Source organism: Diadema setosum, chromosome 5 (assembly GCF_964275005.1).
Source record: "Diadema setosum chromosome 5, eeDiaSeto1, whole genome shotgun sequence".
NCBI lineage: Eukaryota > Metazoa > Echinodermata > Echinoidea > Diadematoida > Diadematidae > Diadema > Diadema setosum.
The window spans coordinates 23,045,472-23,060,501 of record NC_092689.1 but is presented as its reverse complement, the minus strand read 5'-3'; the positions used below and the strand labels follow the sequence as shown (position 1 = coordinate 23,060,501).

General features: G+C 39.9%; 1 protein-coding gene across 1 annotated transcript in view; it reads left to right on the top strand.

Moving 5' to 3' along the window:
- LOC140229206 (CCR4-NOT transcription complex subunit 2-like) overlaps nucleotides 1-15,030 on the top strand; it is a 164,838-nt gene that overhangs the window by 85,019 nt on the left and 64,789 nt on the right. The window contains exons 7-9 of the mRNA XM_072309475.1: nucleotides 4,365-4,463; nucleotides 6,144-6,247; nucleotides 10,859-10,993. Coding sequence (XP_072165576.1) covers nucleotides 4,365-4,463; nucleotides 6,144-6,247; nucleotides 10,859-10,993 — 338 coding nt within the window. The remainder of the gene's footprint in view (nucleotides 1-4,364; nucleotides 4,464-6,143; nucleotides 6,248-10,858; nucleotides 10,994-15,030) is intronic.

The window sequence follows — 15,030 nt, the reverse complement described above, 5'->3', positions numbered from 1 at the left end:
ATGGGACTGTGATATTGATAGACTGCTTTCTTTCGCTGGCGAGTATGCATCTATGGCAAAATACATGGCAAGTTACAATCTGCAATGAAGCCTCTGCAAGAGAGTGACCGCTGTCATGGGTCGAAACAAATGGCAAAACCTTGAGAAAACCAAACGAGCAACCTACCTGTTAGCCCGATTTCATCACCAATGGTCTCCAATTCGATATTTTCCTCAGGAGTGTTTTTGTGAACATAATTGAGTTTATTGTACAGAAGTTGTCTTTTCTGGAGGTCTTCGTTCAGCTCTTCGATCGACGTGTTGTACCTCCGCGAGACTCTTATTTTCAAGCTATAGTTTATGACCCCACCCACATTAAAACGTCACAAACTAGCTCTATTATGATTGGTCAATAGCAACCTCGCCGCAGCGGCAGACTAGAAAAATCGCTCAGCGGAGCAATTCGAGAAAACCGCTTGCGGTTGCCGCTCTGAAAAGTCGCCGCTACCGCTCCAGTGTGAACGGTTGTACATGGACAACACGTGAGTGATTTTTGCGGCACACCGCTGCCGCTGCCGCAAAACCGCTCCAGTGTGAACGGCCCTTAAAGGTAGGGAATCCCATTTGCATGCCTTAAATGAAGAGTTGTATAAACACAGTGGTATGTTGAAGAGAGTATCATTTTAGAAACTCCCATAAAGTATTGAAAGTGGAAGGTAACATTTAGTACATTTTTATTGACCGTTAGATTTTGAATTGAATTCTTTTCGGGGCTCACCGTAAATTCCAGTACATTACTAGGCTACCTTTGCAGACCCATGCACTGCATGTGTGTCCATCATGTATATTTTGTGAATAAAGTTCATCAAAACTTACAAACATTTCTATATATATACATTCTTGCCACACACTCTATATGTTATTACATCAGCTCTTATACTTTTAGATTTGTGTTTATAGATAAAAAATACAGAAGACTGCAACAAAAAGGCTTAAGTGTGGCTGACACACAGAACTACTGAGTAGTTGAGTTTTGTGCATTATTCAAATTGTAGATAACTGTTGACTTTCAAATTTCTAAGCAGTGGCCTAAACAAGTCCCCTGAGGTTCATTTTTAATGTTTTGCTGCATTTTGGGAGTTCTGTGAAAGGTATCCCCTACCTTTAAAGGGAAGCAGTCCTCACGAAATTTAAAAGAATATGTTGTTGTTGGTACCTCCAATGAACTACTTTCACCGAAAACAAACTTTCAAATCACCAAATAAGCTCGTAAATTTTGGTTGAAAAAGTGTGAATCTGCATGGTGAATATGCTAATGAGCAAGTCCTGACGGAGAGTCAGACGTCACCGAGGCACAACTCTTCCCAGCCGTGTTCTGCTCGTTATCCGTACGCTCCCTAGTTAGCCGGATGCATGAAGACGTCGGTGGCTACTACTGGTAGTATTTGACATTGTTTCTACGTTGTGTGTGTGTGTGTGTGTGTGTGTGTGTGTGTGTGTGTGTGTGTGTGTGTATGTATTGTGTATTACATTCGCACAGTACATGTGTGGACGGTACAACTAGATCTACGGTAGATACCCCGTATGTGTACGCGGTTTGCCCTTCACACTTTTCCAGTCTATCACAAGCGCAGCTGCAGCCCTGTCGCCGCTCATGCAAGTTCTAGTACGTAGGGGGCATTTCATGAAGGAACTTGTCGGATAAAATGTCTGACAAGTCAATTATATCCGACAAGTTCAGAGAAATCATCCAATCAGACTAAAGAATTTCTCAAAACTTGTCGGATATAACTGACTTGTCAGATATTTTATCCGACAAGTTCCTTCATGAAATGCCCCCCAGATTGTAGGTAGACACCGTTCTACACAGCTACAGGCCTGCATTGTAGTACACTATAGGGGCGACCGCATTCAGCGTCGTCTGGTCAGGCTATCTTACATCAGTAGTTTTGCTGGAATCGTGCAGAAAATTTCCCAGGAAAATCCTTTTTTCCGTCCCAGACCCACAAAAGTATCGTGAAAGGTGAGCTGTATAGCTGGGAAATCTCAGTACAACGATGCCGAACATAAGAAACTTAGGGCCTACAAAATCTCAATATCGTGTTGTGACCTACCTGTGCGTGGACCATTTGAGAAGCGATGTTTTTACGTGGACCGGCAGGCTGTGGCCCTTGGTTATAAACCGAGAAAACTCCTGAAGCCAGATACAATCCCGACCATTTGCTCACATGAGTTATAAAACAGAAACACCTCGAGCATCGACTTCAAAGAGAACCGAGGGAAAAAAGCGTAGAGAGGTAAGGAAAGTGGCTAGCTATGTTTCATTTACTGTGAGGCTGCAGCCGGGGTTGGACTGCAGTACAGTGCCACTGAGCTAGCTGCTGCCAGTGCCGACTGGACATACACGGCAAAGTGGAGCGAAATCATATCCCTACGACCCCCTGTGTTTACCCTTCCCGGCTCACGTCATAGTTTTTTTTTTCGAGGAAAGGCGATATCTGACTACTTACAGAAATATTGAGATACAAACAATATTTTCTTTGAAGAATTCGACTCTCTCATGCACAGGTTATCTTCGGCAAAATCAGCTAGACGGAGTACTGTGTACATTAGTATGGTAAGAATTCGCGCGCGAGAGTGGTTTCTACGCTAAGAAGTATGCAACACGGACGGAAGCTAGAAAAGGACCGTGCCTATTTGATGTCAAGTTCATTGTATATTTGGTTTAAAAATACATATAAATTTATGTTAACAATATCAATTTTTCATGAATTATATATATCTAAGCTTGAAATATTTTGTTTGAAATAATAAAACCACAAACTTTCACATTATATGATAAAATTGCAACTAATCATTTCAACACTTGAATTGGTTTTTAGAGGCACAGCTGTCAACTTGGTGAGTAGGGCATGCATGACGTACCATCTTTTTGCCGGCTCTTACACGATCGCTTGCAGGAATTATTTTTCAAAAATCGCGTACGGAGACAGTTTTTCATTTCCACGCGTATAAACTGGTGAAAGGTTATGTTTTATACTCTTCTTGATTATCATTACAATGAAAATCTCAGGACTGCTTCCCTTTAAGAGATCGCCTGGGGCGTCCGTCCGTCCATCGTCCGTCCGTAATGCTACAAAAACTTGAATAACTCTCTACTGAGGACTTCAATTTCAATCAAACTTGGAGGGAAAAGTGGTTATGCAAAGTTACACATTTTACCAAACATGAAGGTCACCTCAAGGTCAAAGGTCACAGGCAGGGGTCAATGAACTTTAGGGCCCAATGTTAAGTTTTTATGGCGCGTTTCGATTATGGCTCATAACTTTTGATGTGTATGTCTGTTTGTGACCAAACTTGGATGGTAGATGTCCCTTGGGTAGTTGGAGGTTACCACAAGGTCAAACGTCACAGACAGGGGTCAGCGAAGTATTAGGGCCCAATGTTAAGTTTGTACGGCACGTTTTGAGTATGGCCCATAACTTTTGATCCCTTTGTCCGTTTGTGACCAAACTTGGATGGTAGCAGTCCCTTTGGGAGTTAAAGTTCATCACAAGGTCAAAGGTCACAGACAGGGGCAACAAACTTTTAGGGCCCAAAGTTAAGTTTTTACGGCACGTTTTGATTATGGTTCATAATTTTTGATCCATATGTCCTTTTGTGACAAAACTTGGATGGTAAATGTCCCTTGGGGAGTTGAAGGTCACCACAAGATCAAAGCTCAGAGGTGGGGTCAATGAATTTCCGAGAGCTAGAAGAACATTAATTTCTTCTACACGAATGGGCGAGACACATTTTGGCACTTGCCTTGTGTCATGATTGCCTATACCTGTGCTAAGCCTCTCGCTCATTGCTCACTATTGCTCGCATTCACTGGTTGCCACTCGTATTCACTTGTAAGCATTTACACTTACTTGTGATAGTTTCAACAATTTTAAAACTAGCTAGCAACTAGCACAGGCCTGTGCGCTCATCTGGGCACAGGCCTGTGCGCTCATCTGGGCACAGAGTACGTAGAGAGCATGTTTCATTGTCCTTTGTTGGGTATGACTGCATTTGTGTTTGGGCAATACGTTGGTTGAGTACGCAAAGGTATGACCGCAGCATAAGGGCAAGTGCCTCAAGATAAGATATGTCTTAGAGATGATATAAATATGCCCCCATAGCTCTTTGTAATAATTTTGTCAAAATGGCATTGTTTAGAATAGGTGATGATGATTGCAGTTGTAGTGATACCGATGACATTACACACAATGTGATATTACTAATGTACAAAATGTATTCTTTGTGTATTGCCTTGCAAAACATCTTTCAAATTAATCAATATACTTCTGAATTGTGCTTCCAGCTAAGAAAAAGAAATTGTCTCTGTCTTGTATTCTCAGGGGACTGTTGAACATGAGCCATAACAGGACATCGCCAAGTATTCTACCTATGCAGCAGAAGCATTCTACAGCCCAGCAGCAATCCAGAGTAATAGGAAGGTTAGCAAATGGCAAAGCGATGGGGCTCCCAAATCCCTGAAATTAAGGAATCTAAATATCTACCCTAGTACCAGAAGTGATAAAGTTAGGTTAGTGCCGGTATTCTACAGCCCAGCAGCAATCCAGAGTAATAGGAAGGTTAGCAAATGGCAAAGCAGTGGGGCTCCCAAATCCCTGAAATTAAGGTATCTAAAAATCTACCCTAGTACCAGAAGTGATAAAGTTAGGTTAGTGCCGGGGGACCTTCCTCAGGGCCTGGGACCAAATTGGGGCCCAGTTGTCACATTTTCATCTGCTTGAAAATGCACAGAAAAATTTTCAAGGAACTTGGCAGGTATTTGTGCAAGTGGGCTAGAATAAACAATGGGAACAGTGTTCCACTTGGGGGCCCTCAGAGGGCCCAGAATTCCTTAATGAGAGACTCTTTACAAAGATCTTCTTCTCTGAAACCAGAAATGATAGAGCTACTGTAAATGCTATAAGTAAGTATGTTTACGAGTGAAGTTTCAAGTTTGTTCATGGCAGATCCAGCGGTACCCCCTTTGGGGTGGGTGGGGGCAAATTGGAGCCAAATTTTCACATTTTTAGCATCTTCCTGAAAACCCTATTCTGGCTTTTCACCAAACACCCAACCCTAGGGTAATAGATTAGAATAGATTGTTCCAATGGGCACAAAATCCACCCTAGGGATGGGATGGGGCAGGGGGCCCAAAACCCCAAACTTACAGTATTGTTAAGAAAAAAAAAAATCTTCCCTTGATCCAGAAATGATATTTTCACTAAAGTGCTATTATAGTAAGTACATTGATGAATGTAGTTTTAAGCTTGCTGATGTCAGATCTGGGGGCACCCTTCCTCTGGGCCTGAATTATGTTGGAAAATGCATGGCTATGGTAATATTTTTTTTTTTTTCAATGGAATGTGACCTATCACATCCATCGATCGAAGCCATCAGGTACTGGTACCATAACCTACAGTTCTTTTTTAAAATGAACTCTAAGCAATTCTGTAAAACCAAAAGTAATACAGCAAAATTGATACTATGAGTTTATTGGTGCATGTAGTTTCTTCACAGCAGATCCAGGGACGTACGTAATGGGGGAAGGAGGGAGAACAAATTAAGGACAAATTTTACATTTTTTTCTTCTCAAAATTACATCGTCAATTCTTACCATCTCTACAGTTATAGTTTCTAGAGACATGGAATTGCTATTTTTTACAAATGGGCGCCTTTACCCCCCTTAGGTTACCCCCGGCCTCAAAGACCTTAGATGGACAATCCTTGATAAAAACCAGTGGCTGGATTTTGACCAAACTTAGCTGGAATCATCAGTGGGGGAGGGGATCATAGTCTGTACAAATGATGGTGGTGACCCCCAATTATAGCCCCTCGACAGGTGCCAAATACCCAATATCAGGAGGATGTTGCCTAGTAGGTCTGCAGCAACCCCCAAATCTCAAGATATTGAAATAGTTTGCCTCTGATGAAGTGCCATTAAGGCGAAGACCAATGCTCAGGTGACTGCTAGACCCATGGGTCTCGTGTTTTATAAAACATTTGCTCATCTGGCAGCATAGGCTTATTTATGTTCCCGATGGTACCTCGTAATAATTTGCCATTACTTTCTGAGCTTGCCATATATAGCTGTAATATGGTTTGTCTGATGCATGTTTTTCCAGTGGCATCACACCCAACTCAACTGGGATGGGCGCATTCAACCGGCAAGCCAGCTTTGGGGGGCAGCAGAGTGCATTACTTGGCAACTTTGGTGGCTATGGTAATGGTGAGTGATTAAAATCGGATAAGAAATGAGGAAATAACGATATTAAATAAGGAAGTAATGACATTCTGTAATTTCAGGATTTTTCAGAAAATACTATTTGAACAGTCATTATGAAATAAAATAATCAAGTGTATGATGTAATGCTCTCACAATATCTCATTCATTTCATATACATAAAATGTAAAAAATCTTGTATTTCAGCTGTAGAAATATAAAAGTTGGCTTAAAACCACCCAAAATTAAAAAAAAAAAAAGAACAAATGTTACCTGTGATATATCTTGGTATGGAAATGTGCTTTCACCTGTTTTAGCTAAAAACATAATTTTTTTCCGAATTGATGTATAAGATTCATAAAAAATGGTGAAGGCGGGACATCATCAAACCGCTCATTTGAATATTCATAAGGACTGGTCAAGAAATGTTTCAATACTAATAATGATAATGATAATTGTGGCTACTTGTATAGCACACAAGGTCCACTTTTCTGTGCTCATGGCCCTTCAAAAAAAATGAAAAGGTAGAATGTTCAAACATGACAACAGAGAAGAAATGGCAAACAAACAACAAACACATACCAGATAAAGAATACAATTGTTCCAAACATTATAGATTGCTAATTTCAGTAGATGATAGAGCTGGGGGGGGGGGGGGGGAGATATCTGGGCTGTTGACCATGCAATTGCAACGAAAATTAGCACACACTTTGCCTGTGATGTAATCTAACAATCTGTAAAGTTGATTTTTCAAAAATTTATCATTTATGCCAAATTATGCTAACTTATGCATAATGATGCATGAATATCAGATTTTTTGCTATGAATCACTAAATAAAGCTCAAAACAGGCACATTTTTTGTGTAAATATTATTTCTAGTGTCCTCAGCATATGTAGATGAAAAAAATTGTGCCATCAGAAAAATTTCTTACATATTGTATTGTTTTTTTTTTTCTTTTGCATCTCTTTGTTTTTTCAACTTTTTGTTTGTCATTGTTTTTTTCGCTGAAATTTGTCCGCGTCATCGTTCCGAACATGAAAATGTGCCATTTATTGATTTTAATCAATAACCCCCCCCCCAAAAAAAAAAAAATAGTATTAAAAAAAAATTATCATGCTTTTATGAAATTTGACTGTTAGCACAGTTTGCATTGAAATTGTACAAGAATTCATGTTTTTGAGCAATTTTGGGTCTGACATTTGGAAATGAAGTGAAGAAATGAAGAAGATGACAGGCAGATGACAGGACTGCACTCAAAAATCACGAACACATTGTGTCATTCAGAAGAATAGATTTTGGTGCAGTTTTTCTTGATCAGGCACGCAAGTGCGTCTTATAACCATGTATTGCAATGTAATTGTACTGGCAACATAAACACATCTTGCAAACATCACACCAAGCCGTACTTGCCGCACAGCAGAGGTACCTGTACGTGCATTGCACAGTCAGTGTGTGAGTTTGGACAAGAAATACTAAAATATTTTCTGTGGAGGTTGCAAGAGGTCTGGGCAGGCCCACACAAAGGACATACTGTACGTAGGGGGTAAATTGGGTGTGCACCTGCTACAATCACACTTATTCACAAATATAGGCTCACAGCCCCACAACTCTTGCGGACATGCACATGTAAAAACATACATTGGTTGTGACCAAAGCTTTAAATATCCAATGAAGGCAGTTTAGTGATATTGTTGGGTTAAGAATATTCCAGAAAGTGAGGGATATACATGTAACAGCAAATCTCTCCTTATTTACGTCTTGTGTTTGGGTGCACAGAGCTGGTTTCTAGCACAAATCACATGTGGAAGTTGAGCCTAAAGGCCCAAAGGTCTGGGGGGCATTTTATCAAGCAAGCATTTGTCAGATGTTTTTTCAGACAAATTTGCTCTCAGCCAATCAGATGCAAGGATTTTAGGAGCTTAACCCATTAAGGGTGAGTCCCAAGTATACTCGGGCAGGTGTCTATGGTAAATGCATTTTGTAGCAAAATCAGCCCGTCCTCAAGGGGTTAAAGGGCTCATATCGTTTTGGTTGAGACCTAACTTCAGGTTTTTAACATTTTTGAGTGAGATCATGAGAAACCTCATTTGAAATATGAAAGAGCATGTTATTCCAAGAGGAATTCAATGTTTATTTGATGAAAATTGGTTATGGAATGGCCGAGATACCCAAAAAGTAAGTAATACTAATAAAATGTGGGACCCACACTTTATTACAATCGCTTTGTTTTACTTTGTTTTTGGATGTCTCGGCCATTCCAAAACCAATTTTCATCAAATAAACTTTGAATTCCTCTTAGAATAGCATGCTCTGTACCATTTCATAAGTGGTTACTTGATATCTCGCAAAAAGTTAAAGGAGAAGTCCGGACGATTTTGAATAAATTTCACCATGATCTACATAAATCAAGGACCACAATGACTAAGTTTCATTGAAAAATACCCTCCCAACTCGTCACAATCGATTTTTAAGCATCACTAATTTTGAATCGTAACTGTTCAATTTCTGTACGCCGGCGAGAAAGATCACGTGACGGCGTGACGTATTAGCCCCACATTGCTTTTTGTTTGGAGCGTCAGCTGGCTCGGGGAGCCCTGCTTGAGCAACGGTGATGCGGGCCGAGCAAGCAGTAGCGTTCCGCGTGGTTCCGGCCACGCAGCGGATGCACGCGACATGATCCTATTGCCTCACTTCGAAAATGCCGATGTGTGAAGCGTTTTGGTGTTCTAATAAACCGGGTGATGGCCAGAAGAAGAGTTTTTTGCCATTCCGAACCCAGAAAATGAGCGGGAAAGGTGTGCAAGATGGCTCTCCAATATATTAATTGACAAGTTTGTCGTCAAAACTTACAAATACTACTCGATGCAGTATTCCCCATCGCGATCGGCGGCGTAACTGCAACCAGCAGCCCCATATGCATAGCGTAATGGGGCTGCGCACTGTAGCATTCAGGATCATGATAAGGTAGTATCGCGGATAAATATCAACTTAAAATCAAAAAATTTCTTTAATTTGAAGACTTCCCAGTGAAGTTAAAGTATTGACAACAGGCTTCGGGCAACGTTTGGTTCTGCCGATAGTCCCTTTCTGTTCGAATTAATGACTTCATGTGACTCAGTCGAGAGGAACCTGGGAGAGCTTCACTGAATTGACGGCCAGCGCACGCATAACCGGAGATGTGTTACTGTGCGCAGAGATATCTCTTTGTGTGTGCGCCTGTGCTGGCCGTCAATAATTCAGTGTAGCTCTCCAAGGTTCCTCTGGACCGAGTCACATTAAGTCATCAATTTGAACAGAAAAGGACTATTGGCAGAACCAAACGTTGCCCAGAGCCTGTTGTCAATACTTTAACTTTACTGTTAAGTCCTCAAATTGAAGAAATATTTCGATTTTAAGTTGATATTTATCTGCGATACTACCCGATCATGATTCTGAATGCTACAGTACGCAGTCCCATTACGCTATGTGTATGGGGCTGCTGATCGCAGTTACCGGCGGCGGCAGTACTATTATGAAGCTGGCGCTGGCGTTTCTTCCGCGGTTCAAGTTTATACTGTCGTAATTTACCACCGTCAGACATACTCAACAGTCTCGGACAACAAGAGAGGCAATAATTCTGAAATTGACAGACTGATTTGAGAAATCAGCATTTGGCAACAGCACTCCTAAAACAGTTTACGGACTCCTGCGGTATCGCCAACTAGGCAGACCTCGGCAGGCATGCAGATACCGCGCCGCAGTCAGCAGTGCAATGGGAGATCGATGCGTAGCTGGGCTGCGCTCGTGGTGCTCTACTGAGGAAAGTGATTCTGTGACGTCACGCGCAATGCATACTGGGACAGATAGTACGAAGGGCTGCTCACGACGGATTCTAACATGAAGAATTACCTTATTTTTAAAAAAAATCATAGTAAATGTATCTGATGGTCTTTTCTTGTTGGGAAAAGGGTAATAGGTTCATGAAATATTGTTCTTTACACGGGAAACGGCTGATAATCGTCCGGACTTCCCCTTTAAAAGCCAAATCCTCAGCTCCACGGATACTGTACCATCCATTTAAGATATATGCAGTGTGTCAAATATACATATTATATATATATATATATATATATATGTATCTATATATATATATATATATATGTATATATGTATATATGTATATACATATATATATATATACATATATATATATATATATATATATATATATATATATATATATATATATATATATATATATATATATATATATATCGTTGCTGGGGCAACAAGACCTCGTATCTCCAAAATGTCAAATGTTCAGGAGAGCCAAAAAACATGGCGGCCAAAGCACTATAGCGAATGGGATAGCCTTTCCTTTGACATGCTGTGGTGGCTTCATTTTTGGGGTAAGACAGTGGGGATTTAGACAGGACACCACTTAACCCATTATTTGACCATTTTTTAAATACAAAAAAGTCATTTTCACCAAAATTGCAGATACATGGTCTTGTCACCCCAGCGACGTTATATATCTGACAAAAAGCCCCCTGGAATGTCACCAGTTAATTGCTTGTCCAAAGTCTTACATGAATTGGTTTACTAAATTGTTTATATACTTTTAAACCTCTTATAGCAAATGACTCGTCGCTCAACCTTGACAGCGCGGACTTCCCAGCTTTAGCCACAAGAGGGCGTCAAACAGGAGAGAATTCATCAGGCAATGTCAGTTTGTTCCAACCTAACCCTATGGCAGGCAGGCCTGCTTATGGTAAGCCATCATGTCCCAGGAATAGAATTTCTACCAATACGTACATTTCCATGGTTCTACTTTTCAGCCATAAACCACTTAACCCGTTGAGGACGAGTCCCTAGTATACTCGGGCAAAAGCGTCTATGGGAAATGCTTGTTGTAGCAAAATCAAATTGTCCTCAACGGGTTAAAGGACAAGTCCACCTTCATATACATATGGATTGAGTGAATGCAACAATATTAGTAGAGCACATCAGTGAAAGTTTGGGGAAAATCGGACAATCCGTTTTCAAAAGTTATGAATTTTTAAAGTATCTGCGCAGTCACTGCTGGATGAGAAGACTACTACAGTATATGATTTCACATGCGTACAACGATAAAGGAAAATAAAAAGAGAATTTCACAAAACTTTACTTTTTGAATAAAGTGCACATTTCTTTGACTTGTTACTGACGTATGTTAAGGGTAATATTATTCCTCCTGCCTTCTGAACGAGAGAAGTGGAGTATTCTTTTGTTATGCGAAAAAAAGTGAAAATATGTTAAATTTTTTTACTCTTTCTTTATATCGTTGCACACATGTGACATCACAAGCTATTGTAGTCTTCTCATCCAGCCGTGACTGAGCAGAAACTTCAAAAATTCATAACTTTTGAACGCATTGTCCGATTTTCCTCAAACTCTCTCTGATGTGCTCTACTAATATTGCTGCATTCACTCAACCCACATGTCTATGAAGGTGAACTTGTCCTTTAAAAGGACAGACACACATACTGAAAACTAGAAAACTAGGTGCCCTTTTCAAAATGACAACAACAGGAAATACCCAGCCGTGACTCGTTGCTCTCTGGCCAGTTGTGCTGTCGACGCTCCCAGAGCCATGATAGACCAGCTGCACACACCCACTGATGTGCTGTACAATGCTTCTTTTTGTGAGAGACGTTTGCCTCGTTGAACCAGGTGAAGACTGATCTTATTCCAAATAAAAATCTAGTCAAAAGTGTTTACAAAATACGAACTTACCAGATATAGTGTCTTTCCGATCAATGCACTCTCATACTGAATTTCACAAATTCAGGAGCGTGGAACGTGGAAGTCTACTCCAAAATCATGTCTTTGCATAATACTGCCTCATTAGTTTATATGAGCTCATTAGACAGTGCAGAAGATTAATCTCAATCAATCACATACATTCAAATATAACATTTGCCAGTATACAATGTATGCATGCAATGCTTAGGGTCATTGTATTTACTCATCAGTTTAACCTTTTTCAACATTCCAAGTTCTATGCAACACTGCTGCCACAGTTAAAGAGCTTTGATCTATCTGATCAACCTGGCATTATGATTGCTTCATCGGGAGTCGGCATATATTTGTGACTTTCATTTAACCCTAAAAAGGCCGGGGGGGGGGTTGAATCAACCCCCCCCCTCGACATTTTTCACCACTACTCCGCCGCGCGAAATTTTTTGACCGCACCGTTCGCTGACTTTTTACTTTCAAGTCTCGCACATCTTTTGACACCATTTTCGCGAAAATCGTGCATACCGTTACGACGCTGCATAACGTTTTATACATGCCTGTCAGACCGAAAATGGCTCAAAAACGTGATTTTGTGTATAAAGTCTATGCAAATGGAGTTTTCTCTTCTTATTCATAAAGATATGATTATTTTCACTTTTATAGGCTGAAACTATTTAATTTTAGCATAATTATGCTTGATATAGGTTCTGTCATAAATTTTGCGAAAAAAAAATGATAAAACAAAAGGTCGAAAAAACAATGAAATACATAAGAAATTCATAAAACAATAAAATACATAAGAAATTGATTTTGATACCAAATTTTTTTTTCATGTACATTGTTAGGAATGCTACAAAGAATTTTTTCATCAAAAATTAGGATTCTAGGAGCTTTAATTTCTGATTTAGAGCAAAATGTATGATTTTATGCATATATTAGCATAATTAATCATTATGACGAAAATTTCCATTTCTTTTTGTATAGCTTGGTAGATTACGGCACAGGTAATGCACGTGCCAAATTTCATGGCGATTGCACGATCGACAGCCGAGATCTCAGGGGGGGGGTTGAATCAACCCCTCCCCGGCCACAGAACACCCAAAAAAGCCCGGCCTGGTTAGGGTTAAGGACGTTCCTCAGTTAAAGTGAAGTCCATGTCATTTTCTTCAAACTTTCCATACCGTAACTTTGACCCATCCGAAGCCCAAATATGTAAATAAAACCATAGGTTCATGTGCTTGTTTTTCTTCTATGGGACTTTGAAGAATATGACTAATCTGCCATCCTGTACCAAAATGATAGCGTTACAGGATCAAGACCATGATTGGCAACAAAATCTGCGATGACAAACTTAACCCTATTCTAACTGGGCTTTTTAGTTTTTAGTTTTTACTGGGGGGGTCAAATTGACCCCCCTTCAGATCTCGGCCGCTGATCGCGCGATCGCCACAAAATTTTGCCTTAACATGTCAACTACAAGATTACATGGTCATACAAAAGAAAAATTTTGATTTTCTATTTTTAGTAAATTAATTATGCAAATTTACGCATGAAATAATATTTTCACCTATAACTCCATTAAAACGACTGAATGATTGCTAAATTTTTGTGTAGGAGTTCCTCAAGACACATTGAACAATTTTCTTGTAAAAAAAATAGCACAATAAAAATCAGTTTCTTTTGTTTTTTATTGTTTTGTGAATTTCTTATGTATTTCATTGTTTTTTTGACCTTTTGTTTTCTATTGTTTTTTGGCCAAAATTTGTTGCAGGCACTTTTTCAAGCTTACCTACATTAAAATTGATTAATTTCAATGGTTAAAAGTTGAAATAATCTAATTTATATCAATTTAACCAAAAAACACAATTTGCATTGGATTTGCACACGATATCATGAATTTGAGCCATTTTCGGGTTGACATGCATGCGCAAAACATTACGTAACTTCAGAACGGTGTACCCGGACATCGCAAATTTGGTCTCAAAATGTGCAGGAGACTTCAAAGAAAAAAGTCATGAAATGACGCGGCAAAATCTTTGCGCGTTGCGGAATCGCGGCGCAAAATGTCGAGGGGGGGGTCAAATTGACCCCCCCCCCCAGTTAAAATAGGGTTAAATCCCCATAATTCTTTCAAAATCCACATTATTTTCTCCAAATTTGCAAGAATTGCAGAAAAGGGTACCCAAAACGAGGAAAAGGTTTTAAAGTTAGGATTTACACTCTCATTCTTGAGCAAGTAGCGCCCTCATGCGGCAGAAAACACCGAAATCTCTCAAATCCTTCCCATCAACGTTTTCTGTTAGGGGTGAGCTAAACGACAAGGTTCATGAAACTTATGCTGTACATTCAAATCCCATGTCATTTTCACAAAACTTGACCAAATTGTAGAAGGAGGCTTACTAATTCCAGAAAAACAATAAAAATTGGGGGTTGACCGCCGGTTCATGGGCTCGTTGTGCTAGCAGCGCCCCCATGCGACATACACTACTCAAAAAAAGTTAAGGACCACTTTTAATGTGTGTATACAATTTTCAAACCGGGTGTTGTATTTCTAGAAATACCCGAATATGGCTGTCTTGAATCTCCTCAAACACCCTGTAACAATTTCACACATGGGTGGTTTCAGTTGTTGCATGATGTCTCTCGCATTATTGCATATCCTGAAAAGTGGGCCCATTGTGAAGTGGTACAAATGTGGATTCAAATGCATTTTCTGTCTTTAGTCTCTACATCTTTATGTACGTTAAAAAGTGGTCCTTAACTTTTTTTGAGTAGTATATATCATCGTAAGTCCCCAAAATCTGGTCATGCACCTATGCAGGGATACCCTGACAGGGTGGGTTCATAAAACTTATGCTGTACATTCAAAACCCATGTTATTTTCATGAAAATTGACTAAATTGTAGAAGGCGGCTTACTAATTCCAGAAAAACAATAAAAAGTGGGGGTTCATGTGCTCGTTTTTGTGCTAGCAGCGCCCCCAAATGACATATGTTATCGTAAGCCCCCAAACTCTGGTCAGGAACCTAT